The sequence below is a fragment of the Bombyx mori genome, chromosome 21 (genome assembly GCF_030269925.1).
Source record: "Bombyx mori chromosome 21, ASM3026992v2".
NCBI lineage: Eukaryota > Metazoa > Arthropoda > Insecta > Lepidoptera > Bombycidae > Bombyx > Bombyx mori.
In genome coordinates, this window is record NC_085127.1 from 1,918,422 (window position 1) to 1,932,547 (window position 14,126).

Sequence of the window (14,126 nt, forward strand, 5' to 3'; positions counted from 1 at the left end):
TGATTTTTTTTCGAAATTCTATCGTAACGTTACATCGACTCTCTCTGAGCCGAGGAGCGCTGTGTGCGCTCCTCGATCTAATAAAAAACGTTCATAATAAGAAAATATATCGTGAACAACTCTGCCGACTTACGATAGGTACGGCGCGGCGGACGGGCCGTGCCGGCGAGGCGCCGACTTTGGCACCAGGATTTCGATTACGCATTTTTTTACATCTTTTAATATTTTATAATAACGATTCGAGTAAAAAAGATCTCCACGTCGAGAAGGTGCGAGGGGGCGAGACCCCGCGGCGGCGGGCGGCGAGCGCGGCCCGGGCCCTCGCCCTCGCGACTCGCACGCGCCTTACGAGATGATGCGGATCGCCTGGTGCGCCGGCGACGAGCACGCGGGGCACGGCGCGCCGCCCGTCGCCAGCCGCTGCGCGCACTCCATGCAGAACAGGTTGTGTCCGCACGGCACCAGCGCCGCCGCCACGCCGCGCTCCCCGCACACCCCGCACGCGCGGGCCGGAGACGTGGACGGCGAGGGCCGGGTCGGGCCCCACGCCCACACGCCCGCCGCGCCGCCCGGAGACTCGAACGACGGCGACTCGCCCAGACCCTCGTCGCGCTCGGTCGAGGACCAGATACCGAGCAAGTCACCGAGCCGGCCGGAAGAGCCTCCCGACGAGCACGAGCCGGCTGACGAGAAAGCCGCTTCTTGTTCTGGCCGCAGCAGCGAGACGATCCCGGCCCGGTACAGCTGTGCGAGCGGCTCGCTCTCGTCGACCGGCGTCGCGGGCCCCGCGTTCCCGGCGCCGGTGCGCAGGGCGATGTGCGCCTCGATCTCCTTGCGCGCCGCCTCCACGCTCTCGGGCAAGCCGGTTACCTCGAACACGGGCTCGCGCTCGCGGGACGGGGTGACTATGTATGTGTGAGTGGTGTGTTGGATGCGTTTGATGGTGGCACCCTTGGGTCCGACGACCAGCCCGACCACGCGGTAGGGCACGCGCACCTGCGCGGTGACGTGTCCGGGCGCGCCGGCGGGTGGCGGGGGCGCGGACCCGCACTTGCGCGACGCGCGAATCTGAGAGAAGTGCTCAGCCGCCGAGAGGATCTCACGCTTGGCGCGTGCGACGTCCTCCTTGCGGCCGGTGACCACAAACACGGGCTCCTCGCCCCTCACCGGTGTCTTGATGTAAGTGTTAGTCTTCGCTCGCAAAGCTTTAATCTTGCACCCTGAAACAATTATATAAGAGTACGTTAGCATACAGAACAGACAGATATTTGCATGATGTCGGCGCCCGTCAGGGAACCCTTTAAATTCAAGGTTAGTCGCATGAAATGTATCAAAGCGGTCGTGGCATTGTACGCAAGTCAAGGCCATCAGACAGTATAATATACTACAGGTATGATGGAATGGAGATGTGGGCCTGGACGCCCCAACCCCTCCCCCCTACCTGAATTCAATATTTAGTGAATACGTAAGCCCTGACCAACTAACCGACTCGCCGTCATTCGACGAAGAGCTATCGACGAGTGAACTGCATCGGATCACATTACATAAAATTTACAATCAAATAAGAATATTCAACAAATTTATCGACTTTATCATTCATTTCCAAGTCAGTTACCAAACTTACAATGTTAGATTACATTGTGAACGCAAAAGAAAACATGGTGATGCTAAAACCGATTACACGGCATTTTATCTCGTACTGGCTCATTGTAGTCTAGATGTGGCGTCTCGTTCGCTCGACTTACCCCAATGCGACAAAGAGGTTATACTGCTGAGGCCGCAGTTTGGCTTTGCACACGAGCATTCTGATGATTAAATATTTATCATTACTGTTGTGAAAGGCGGTTTCAACTTTTTACTAATTTATTGTGAATCTTAATTGACTATTGCTTGAAGTCATTTCTGTTGAACATTATTAACTCTTTCCTGTATCGTGAAATAAATAAGATAATAAATGAACTAACTTAAGTATAGCTACAATTTAATTTGGTAATTCGAGGATCTTTTGTGGTGATATTTTTTCCAGACCTGCGTGAGTTACTGCTAGTACTTTCCCTAATAGTCGGTCGCTACGGACCTAATAGTTTCCTGATATTCCGCAGGGTACCAGAAATCGTGTTGCACCAACTTCATTTAGTAGAACAAGGAACAAAATAATTCGATTACATTTTCTGAGGAATAAAATCGATTTTAAAGAAAAAAATATTAATGTTTTTTTTTGTCAAAACACTATGACGATATAAAAGCGAGAACGGACATAGAACTCGCGTAGAAATCATATATTACGTGCGTCTGCAAATGGGAAAGGCCTACATATAATGGGGTAGTTTTGTGACTCACGGGTTGTCGACCCCGGCCGTTAACCTGCTGACCTCCACTAAGCCATTCTCTTCTTTACGATCATTCACAAACGGTTTATTTTTGGATAAGCATTTCCTTTCGGGTGGATATGGCGTATTTATTTTAGACCGTATTGCAAAGGGATAGGGTTCGACGGAAAGGAAGGTTCAAAATGTTTTTGAACTAATAACCCTGATTGGAACGAATGTTTGCTTTGATTGAGAATGATCCCGATCATGCAATCATTCTTTATGGCGTTTTCATGGTAAACAATATGGTTCGAAGTACTATTCCCCAAAACGTTGACATGGGATTCTTAGGAATATTTATTACTTTAGTGATTCTCTGGTTGGACACTGTCCGAATCTGTAACTCTTTAAACTTTTGGTCTGGGTTTGGGATAAATAAAATTCCGTCAAAGTACAACTAAAAACTGTATTCAACACTTAGAACAATTAAACCACTTAACAAACATTTTAAAACTCTCAATTTGCTTAAAGAAGCCAAAGGGCTTCGCTTCAGGTGATCCGTTTGCTGTTTCGCTTCGAGTAGTTCCGATTCACTGCATCTCTGCAACGCTTTTATAGCCGATACCACATCCCTAGAATTATCGAGAATATTCCACACGTTTCGAGTATTGTGTTTTCGCTATCTGACAATAGATGGCGCTGTACTTCTCGAGCGTTCTAGGTGCAACTAGATCCTTCTATATTCGTTCGACTATTCGGCGATAGATGAGTTACTCTTATCGGCATAACAATAGTATAGCTTCAGTTTTTCTTTAATTTTTCAACTAATGCACCTACAGTGTTCCTATCGGCATCATCCTTGGTCGACTGGTAGAAAATGCTTTCGACGTTAAGTCCACTAATACATTTCGGATCCTCCCGATCCACTAACGGTGCCTTTAGGTATCTCAAGCACCGGTCACGGTTCCCGTCGAACCCATCGCTTGCGATGAAGGGCTCGGCGAGCGAATTAACTCATAGACACAGCCCACTGAGTTTCTCGCCGGATTTTCTCAGTAAGTCGCGTTTCTGATCCGGAGGTAGATTCTGCGAAGCACTGCTCTTGCTAGGGTTAGTGTTAGCAGCGTCGTCAGGTTTGAACACCGTCACCTAGTTAGTACCCGGAGAATCAAGTGTGACCCCTCGAGGTTAATAGAATTGATAGGAAAAAAAATACAATGTACAATAATGTGCATGAAGTGTAATAGATATGTATAGTGACAGTAGAAAGGGCGAAGAAGCGGGGTGGTAGTTGGCAAAGAGCCAGATCCTACGTCCTTCAGACCGAGGTCCGCCGTTAGAAATGTTTTCACTCAAATATATGTTGAATATTCTCTCGCTCGGGTTCGCAGACATCAGACATCTGCAGATAAAAAACTTAAACAAAATTTTGCGCATCGTATTATTCCGAACCGATCTTATGGGCTAGACGAGGTGACGAGTGATTCTATAGCCTGACGATATCATTTTACTGTATTATCATCGGAGCTACAGATCATCACCAAGCGTCAAGATGATCAATTAATTAGAAGTGGGTGTGATAAGTTAACAGAAATATATCGTGAATTCATTATCATTAATTGAAATTAGTCGTCATTGTCTATAAGAACTCTCTGTGTACTCGCATCAAGCGATTTAACTTCCACTATTTAAAAAAAGAAGCCAATAGACATCTACAACGTAAATGCGTTATCCACTTTGAGGTATAATTTATAAGTTCTCAGTATACTCACAACGGCTGCCACACCTTTCAAACCTAACCTAAACGCATTACTGCTTCACGGCAGAAATAGGCAGGGTGGTGGTACCTACCCGCGGCGACTCACAAGAGGTCCTACCATCAGTAATTACGCAAATTATAATTTTGCGGGTTTAATTTTTATTACACGATGTTATTCCTTCACCGTGGAAGTCAATCGTGAACATTGGTTAAGTACGTATTTCATTAGAAAAATTTGTACTTGCCTGCGGGATTCGAACACCGTTGCATCGCTCACCACGAATGCACCAGACGTCTTTATCCTTTAGGCCACGACGACTCCAAGTTGCGTTATATGCGTACTATACAATTGAGATATAGACCTAAGTACCAAGGTGTATGAAGGCATTTAGATTGTAATACTTAATAAGAGATAGTCCGTGAGAGTTCACTTATGTAGAAAAAGAATACATTCGAAGATGTTTCTAGAAGAAGCATGTCATGTACGAGCGGTGTGAAGTGAGTATAACGTGCTTAGAGCAGCCGAGAAAGGGGTCCGAAGGCGGTATGTGGGTCAGGGCGGATGTTCAATAAACAAAACTGTATCGACACGATCCTCTTATATAACGTTTCAACTGTGGAAACACTTGTCAATAAATATTGTCTGTATATATCGGACTCATATTGATATTATTATTCAATTGGACGAAAATTAAATCTCACATTTTTTGTATGTTTGTTGAATTATAAGATGCAACGCTATTTTATTGTATTCAAATTTTTTTTTTCACAGCATCAGAACTTGGCATTCCTTTGATGAAATTTTACAAATGTTCATATTGTATATTCACATTCGTATTGTGATATCTGTGGGCTACGGTAACCGCTTAATACCAAATACGACGTAAGCTCGTTCAATTAACTGAACAATAAAAAAAAAACTTGCCTATCCTATTTTTTTGTTTTCAAGTACATACGTTGAATATTAAAGTGAAACAGAAAAACCGCTACGAGCTACGTGCGCTGCACTCTACGCCGTAGCGGGTCGGTCACCGCACCCTCTACGCGCCGACACCTCGTAAACGGAAACTAGGTTCCGTCCGCATTACCGACTGTTTCAAAACTTTTTTTTATACGTAGTGGAGTTTTTTATGATGCAGTATATTAATTGAATGAGTATTTGTATTGTTTTACAGAGGTTCATTGAACCTTTTGTTTCGAGGTAATGAGCTAACTTTGTGTGGTTCATTGAACTGTGGTTATTATCTTTGACTACTACAGTTTGTTTGTCTGGGATTGGGTTTTATCATCACTCTACATAAATTAGCAAATTATATTATGATTTTAGTGTATTAGTTGTTCAACGAATAATCGATAATCGACCTTAACCACTAACGCCTTTACATTTAAATTCGTTTTCTGTATTACATATAGTTTCATAGGAATTTGGCCTTTAAAGTATTACAATAGACACAAAAAAAAAAAACTATTGTTTGTATCAATTATTTTTACCCTAATACCTGCCTCTTCGTTTAATTATCATATTTTTATTAGCGGCATTTACTTTGTAGATGTCTACGGGCTCCGGTAACCACATAACACCAGGTGGGCTGTGAGCTCGTCCACCTATCTATGCAATAAAAAAAAAGAATTCTCATGTTCTTTGGGCACATCTCCAGATAGGAAGATTCAATGGAGAGACTTCTCGTACAGGGCCGTGTAGAAGACAGAAGACCTCGAGGTCTATTCTTCACGTGCTGTTTTGACCTTATCACCAGCACTACGAAAGCCACCGCAGTACAGTGTGCTTGCAATGCCAACAGCCTGATGGAGGAGGGATTCCAATGGAGGAATCGAGGTCCGCGGCCCTAGGGGGCGCGCGGGGTAAGTGGGACTTGACGACCTGCTGATGTCGGAAGCAGACCACGGGCCCAAGGAGTTTTAAGGCCCTACCGTACCAAGCAACTCCCCTGCACTCTTACACTCGACGTCCGATCTTCGTCCGGGGTCAGAACCCGGTCAGAATAGGGGGGTACTTGTGGTCAACATTACAACCAGACAGACACGCGGCGCCACCCCGAGGACGCCCGACCGACGGGTCGTCGAGGCGATAGTCGACGATCAACGACGCCGGTCTCCGCGGTACAGCAGCCCTACCAGGCCGCCCGGGCGATGCCGCTGGTGTTCCGGGATACCCCGCTGGGCCAGAACCAGCCAGCCGGAACGCGATACACCGCCGACCGGGTTGCTCTTCCACAGTATGACGTTATCCGTTGCATGCCTTCATTATTTTAAATGCATTTCGAAGCGACTACATAAATTCACGCGGACGAAGCGAACTATTATTGTATTTTATAAACTTGTTTGCAGTTTGTTCGTGATCTACGTCTTAATTCGGTTTAGTTGAATTTTTGAACAGTTTTCAGCAAAAGTTTTTTTCAGAGGCGGACGAGTGTTCGTACGGTATTTTTAACATGGTTTTATGAGCTTAGTATATATGTATGTAACGGAATTATTTAACGTCATCTTCGCAGACTTTAAGACGACCTACAGCTTGAACATTGCACACGCACCAAAGACTAATGATAATACAATAATTCTATAACTTCGCTCTAATATCCTGACCGGTATAACAGGATGTAAATGATGATGTTAACTGTCAGTATAGTTTTCTGTTTAGGCATGTTTTACATGTAGGGCCAGTGTTAGCAACACTTCCGGTTTGAGCCCTGAGAGCTCACCTGCACGCTAGGGTGAAGCTGAAATAGCCTCTCAACGCTATCAGCATAGGTAGGAGATAAAAAAAAACAATTTAATTACTCAGAGTGCGTTACGACCAAACACCCTGTCGGCAACAGTAGCGCGCGCGACATTTCCATGTTTTAGAGTCGATATTGAAACTTTATATTCACATAATGTATGATATAAAAAAACGCGAATAAAATGTTATTACATCGTAAACGTATGCGGTGTAATGGCACTCGTGTTTCCCGCATCCAATGCAGATGTTCACGATTGACTTCCACGGTGAAGGAATAACATCGTGTAATAAAAATCAAAACCCGCAAAATTATAATTTCCGTAATTACTGGTGGTAAGACCTCTTGTGAGTCCGCGCGGGTAAACCAAAAAAAAGTAAACCAAATGACCGATGTTTACAATGCTCTCTATGAAGTACGTGTAGTATCTACGCAATGTAATGAAAACAATAGGGAACGTGATTTCGGAAGAAAAAAACGCCCACTATTTATGTATCTATACCGCAAAATGAAACACAAGGTAAATCCAATTCACGAAAATGTTGGAATCGGTTCGGCAGGGTATTCACTACTTATTCATGAACGTTTGAGTCTTTTTATTACGATCAATGTACGTACTTTATTAAAGTATGTTCATATGTTTACAGAGGGTACGGTTAAAAAACAGTTTTATTTTAAGATTCATTAACTTATTTGTGTTTCTTCACTGGTCGAAATTCTGTTAGCGTTAGAACTAGTAGTATCCAGAATTGAGGGTTGATTAGGATGATCGAATTGGTTCGGAATGTCGACGCTGCTCGTCTGATGCGTGAGCCCTTTATATACCTATGGATGGGTTCGAGATCCAGGTCGTTGTAAATATACATGTAGAATATATAACGGGTTTTTTTTATGATTGAAGGATTACTCGTGGCTCGAAAGACTTTCCAGTTTCACCAGGACAGGTGGACGAGCAAAGGCTCAGCCAGGAGGGGTGGGATTTGCTAACAGGTGCCCGAGCGCCTCCGAAGGAGACCTAACAACTCAAGAGCAACTGCTTCGCGAATGAATCTACTACCGGATCGGAATCGCGACCCGCTGAGAAGATCCGGCGAGAAACTCAGCGGGCTGATGCATGGGTTAGGTTGCACGTCGACCTCTTTGTCAAGTTCGACGAGTACGGTTACCGGGGTCCCTAAGCCTGCTCCTAGTATTAGAGCTGAAGGCGTCTAATGCAAAGGTTATTGGATCTGATGGATCCGTAAGGACGTGATATATAATGGTACTCTGACAGCTAACCTAACGAAACAAATGAAGCAAAATCGAAGAGTCTGGATTAATTTTTATTTGGATGGGGGCGAGTGAGCGAACACTACATTCGCATAAGTCTTAATCTGAAGTTTGGAAATCTTGTAAAGTTTCTGACTTAGTGGGAAGTTAACGGGTCATAGATTCATCCAGCATGAGTCTCAACTCTCATGGCTTTTCTGACACAAGGTATAGACTACCCGAAAACGGTTATCGGTTAAGGTAATGTTTCTGCGGTGTCAGCAATTACCCAGAGTCTTAATCCAAGATCACCGTTTCCTTACCACCGATCCTCGCCATACTTAATAGGAAGTATAGTTTTGTTATGTTCTTAACAGTTTAAGACATTGTCACTGTTAATGTTGTGCTTATTCTATACATTCGTTAGTCCTACTTTAGGAATCATTTATAGATTTCTTAGCCACAATATACTCAATGCTTTATTCATTGGAGCAATCACGTGATTGAGTGGAACAATTATAAAACCCTTACAGAAACATAAGTCTGTGAATGGCTATTCGGTTGGTTCCATTGAGCCCGTCACTCGTCCGTGAAAAGGTTTGCGGGAAATGGTTTCATCAGAGGAAAATATATTGAATTGATTTTTATTAAAAAAGAAATGCGTCTCTAAATACTATCAATGCAGTTTTTATGTTTTGTACAGAAACATAGGTTATTTGTTAGGTTTTAGAGAGTCAAAGGTGTCATTAAAATTGATTTTTATTTCACTAGTGGTTCGTCACCACAAAAACATGAGTATATAAAATATAGAAACATTGTAGAATGAAAATGACAAAAGGAAGATTACACTTATTTTAGATAAGAGTTATAGATTAAGAGTTATTTTTAACCAAATAATCATATTTTTAATGAAATTTGTATTTATAATTCCCCATTGGTTCATCACAAATGCAATACGACTATGCAGAACTATCTCATAAATGATTTTCCTTATGTGTTTCCACATAACTTTCAGATTTGTAATCAAAGATGCTGCTTGAATATTACATTGAACCCGTATCTTATATTTGGGTCAAATAGAACACCCTATATATAACGTATAATACAAATACGCTACTAGAGGGGAGAGCTACGAAAACCGTACTCATTCCTGAATAATGAACGAGACAAAGCCTCATCGGACCTCTCCTTCGCACACCGTCACATCTCTCTTTCAAACACTAGAGGTTTTTCTAACGAATTTCTTAGCAGTAATAATATCGATTTAATTCAAATATATACAAAAAGATCAAGTTTTAGGAGTATCTCGTAATTCGATATTTGATTTTTATTGGGTACGTTGAATTTCCAGTCATTAATTAAAAAAAATTTTGTTTTTTTATATGAAAATTACACAATAATATGTCAAGCAATGCTACCCGTATGGAAGTCATACATAGTTGGATAGATGAATATCAATACACATTGCAAGTCTGAATCATATCGTTTGATTTTGTTAAAGCGACATTCAGTCTACATCGACCGATTACGACGGAAAAATTCAAATTATGTTGTGCTTGTTGTATCCTCTGAAACCAATTTAACCGTATGCCAACATTTGTGAACACCGCGCACTTTTCAGAAGTCGATGTAACCCCCTGGCACGTTTTACGAGCCCCTCATGGGATGAACCAACTTTACGATCTAAATTATAATCCAAATAGGACATAAAATTTTATTGAGGTTCAGTTATTACTCGAACACGCGGATCTTTATAGATTAAGAAATCTTTCCAATAACAAGCCGCGGAGAGGCCGGTCACCAGGCTGGCATAAATCACGAGAGGTTGCCATGGCGACGGCAACGCGGGGCTGCGCGGGCCTCGACAAGCTGTTTTCCTGCGCTCTCCCTTCAAAGTTCCTATACAAAGCTGTAGGCATTCTTCCCGCCTATAATGGATGACCGGGAAAACGGGAAAGCTTTTTCATCTATTTCGCCTCTACGATTCCCTGAATCTGAATACCTTTGTTGTTTATTTTATCGCTTTTTGTGATGATTGCCGAGCTGTGTAAACGAACTATCCTGTTTATTCAACGTAGATTTAAAAACGTACTTTTTAGCGTTAAAACCAAATCACAGATTGCGTGTCACGATTATTTCTACTATGTTGTAAATTATTGATCGGTAAAATGCCATTGGCACGATGATCGCCTTGTTAATTGTCTTGCTTTTTCATTGGGAATAGAAAAAAAATAGAGCGTCGGTCAATAGAAAGAAGTTTCGTCACAGTTTTGGCGAAGCGCCAGACATCGGCTCCGCGAGTACTGTGAACTGTATTGAACTCGAGAAGTTTTGACACTATGTACAGCAGATACATCTTCACGTGTCCGGCCACCCTGGTAATTATATTGATCGAATATTTCAATTTCCTCAACTCAACATCAACAAGATTCAAAACTTCAAGCTTTCGTTGACGTAAAGCTTAATTGTGTTAGATTAATCACGTTAACGTTAATTTTCGTTACATAAGTGTTTATTGTTTATCTGGATTAGGTCGTTTAGAGAACCAACAAAATTAGCCTCATCTAACTTCAAAAAGTTACCTAACAAATTTAATATGAACCGCAAAACCGGTTCAAGTTGAACTCTGCAGTCCGAAAAACTTAGTTGCGTGGTGCAATGTTGACTGGAGTGACGCATGCGGTAGTCGTGTGGGAGTCGGGGGTGCGGCGCCAGGCTGGTCGCACCCCCGATCGATACTGGTCACCGACCCCGGCAGCGGTCCCCGAGCGACACACCGCCGGCTGCCACCGCTCATCTAACCCACATTCGCGCCTGTACCGGCTAATTACCGCATCGCGATTACATTCGAATGTGCCTTCTTAACATTTGGGTCGCGTTGGGGCGCGATCGGTTTTCGGTTCACGGACCTTTTGAACGTATTTTTGTTTCCGTGTCGCGTGAATCGGAGTGACGGAAACGTTTCAATCGAAGCCATCGACAATTTTTTGTGACATTATTCCATTGAGGATTTGTGGTGGTGATGATATTCCGCGCATCATCAAGTGCTTAGGGGGCTCGTGAAAACTCTCGTACGTGAAAGAAACACCTTTCCTATGTTCTTAAGCGGCCATTGCACCCGACTTACATAACACCAGGGGTACGGAGGTAACAAGAGGTGCGTCGACACACAGCCCGGTCGGTCACGGTAGAAAGACTTAACGGCTCTTCGGTTGCGTTTAGAAACGTACCTTAACGTTTTAACTTAAGCGTCAAATTCGTGGGACTCAAAATTTCGAGATGTACGCGAAGAAATGATTAATGATTCGTCTTACGCATCGGGTTGACAGGGGATGCGGAGTGGAGTGGGGAGGGTGTAAGGTTGATCGAACTGGAATTGGCAACGTTCATCGCAAGTTTGTTTTGGCCCAGTAATCTGTCATACTACAATGGTTTACGTTTAATCTATCATTCGCCAATGTTCAAATTCATTACATTCCGCATCGGTAATGAAAAAAGGTTGTACACATAATTCATATTAAAATAATTCAAATTTGCGTGTTTATTAAAAAAACGTTCGAAAAGACAATTTGAAATGGAGCACACTACTTCTGTGATCGATTCCTCAATAAAATATTAATCTTAGTCGCTTTAAAATTGAGATCGAACTGCCTTGTATCGAGCGAGCGCATGTAACGTTTTGACCCAGTTAAAAGCAGACGTCTGAATTCAAAACTTATTTAAGACCTTGTTTTGAATGCGATAAAAGTTAAATTCATTCATCGGTTTACGGTGTTTGATACATTACGTACGGTGGTGACACGTGGCGTCTAGGGAATGTCGCGTTCGAGCGAAAGAGAGAGCAGTCTCTTGTCTCAGTTGTTTATAGATACACATCTTCCGACGAAAGGGAAACGGTCAGACGAGTTATTTTCGATGTTCGTCCTTTTTGTAAAGTACATACGCGCGTTTAATTTGTGTACAAGACCATCAATCGAATCGTTTCAGTTTTGAATTGAATTTAGAACGTTGTACGTAATTCACAATCAAATGTTTTTCATAGATAAGCAAGAAGATTTTGTAAATGGACTATCTATATATTAATACGTGAAGCAAAAACTTTGTATCCCTTTTTACGGAAATTGCGCGGACGGAGGAGTATGGAATTTTTCACACTTATAGAGAATATAGAAGTGCACAATCCTAATATTTTTTTAAAATAATGCATAAAAGATTCATTAAATCAATAAAGAAAACATTACACACACTACATACCATGTATTTGACGCACACACGCATGCATACTATTTATTGTCAAACTTTTGTTCTTGACGTCTGTTGTCAAATTGAGAATAGATTAAATATTGTTTGTCTTTGTTAATATTTTTATAGTGTAGTCTTGGCGAAATTTGTGATTATAGAAGTATAAATTACAATCATAATAATGTACAAAACTTACAATTCCAATTAATTATAGTCGAATTTCGACTACTGCGGGACCACTAGTTTCATTTAACGTGTGTAAAATAATCAATTTTTTTTTTTATAATCTATGGTAACTTGATTCATTTTAGTTATAGCGTCATCTACAAGACACAGATATAGGATACCTGTCATGGCTCCTCGTTTTCTTTTCTCTTTTCTGTTAATATACTATCTAATATTACTTACTGGTCTCATTTTATTGAAATCTCACTGCATCAACAAAAATGTACGGCATAATAAACGGCCAGCGATTTGGTTGTGCCTCTATTGCTGATGTCCACGAGCGACAGTAACCATTTATCATCAGGTGGGCCGTATGCTCGTTTGGCTACAAAGCCGATAAAAAACCCAAGTATTCAAATAAATAAAATCGCCCGTCCGTAATATATCATCAGCGAAAGTCGAATATGATGAGGATACGACAGGTCTAGCTCGAGGAATTGTATATCAATAACATGCTCTGAAAAGTTTGTCTAAGCTACGTTATACAGAAAAAAAATTATTGCATTTCTTGAATTATTCGTTCGTATTGAAGTTTGCCGGTAACTTTAAAGTATACTTAATTTATTCTTGCAGAAGACTTGTTGTTTACCTGAAAAAAGAAAATCAATCATTAGTACGGATACAATTAGAAAATATAATCAAATAAATCGGTCAAGAAAAAACATAATTATTTTTTTATCTCTTTTTACTTTTCGGACGAAATAAAAGACACGTCCCTAAACAGTTAATAACATAATTTGTTTGTATAATATTGACATAGTAGAAATAGTAAAAAGATATTTTTTTTTTCATTCCATACTTCCTTAAGTATCAAATAACAAAATAAAAAATAAAATCGAAATCGTTAATTTGTAAAAACATTTTGATGCATCGATTAATCTGACCACCAAAGCGTGCGAGTCTAATGAACCGGACTGTAACATAAGGTGATGGGTGCTGGTAGCTTGGTGGGTGGGTGCCGGAGTCGCAACAAGGTCGTTCGGTTGCAAAAACTTGACACTTACGATCACACGCGCAGAGCGTGATAAGACAGTAAGTACAAGCGTTGCGAGACTGCGGGCTCCTCCCACATATTTTTTTATTGCTTAGATGGGTGAATGAGCTCACAGCCCACCTGGTGTTAAGTGGTTACTGGAGCCCATAGACATCTACAAGGTAAATGCGCCACCCACCTTGAGACATAAGTTGTAAGGTCTCAGTATAGTTACAACGGCTGCTCCGCCCTTCAAAACGAAACGCATTACTGCTTCACGGCAGAAATAGGCAGGGTGGTGGTACCCACCCGCGCGGACTCACAATAGGTCCTACCACCATATGTGGCGGGTAGCCATCATACATTCTCATCTAACCCGGCCGAAGGGCTCGGCGAGTAAATTAACCCACAGACACAGCCCACTGAGTTTCTCGCCGGATCTTCTCAGTGGGTCGCGTTTCCAATCCGGTGGTAGATTCTGCGAAGCACTGCTCACTGCTCTTGCTAGGGCCAGTGTTAGCAACACTCCGGTTTGAGCCCCGTGAGCTCACCTACACGTTAGGGTGAAGCTGAAATAGCCTATCAAGGCTATCAGCATAAGAAAAAAAAGTAGTTTTTTTTTATAAACACCT

General features: G+C 42.1%; 1 protein-coding gene and 1 long non-coding RNA gene across 2 annotated transcripts in view; both read right to left on the reverse strand.

Annotated features, from left to right (window-relative positions):
• Window positions 1-224: 224 nt before the first annotated feature.
• Window positions 225-14,126, reverse strand: part of LOC101741484 (RNA-binding protein MEX3D) — a 74,792-nt gene continuing 60,890 nt past the window's right edge. Inside the window, exon 2 of the mRNA XM_004925565.5 lies at window positions 225-1,220. Within this exon, the coding sequence (XP_004925622.1) occupies window positions 346-1,220 (875 nt within the window). The 3' untranslated portion in view covers window positions 225-345. The remainder of the gene's footprint in view (window positions 1,221-14,126) is intronic.
• Window positions 1,234-14,126, reverse strand: part of LOC134200845 (uncharacterized) — a 57,418-nt gene continuing 44,525 nt past the window's right edge. The window contains exon 3 of the long non-coding RNA XR_009975916.1: window positions 1,234-13,110. This is a non-coding gene — a long non-coding RNA (uncharacterized LOC134200845). The remainder of the gene's footprint in view (window positions 13,111-14,126) is intronic.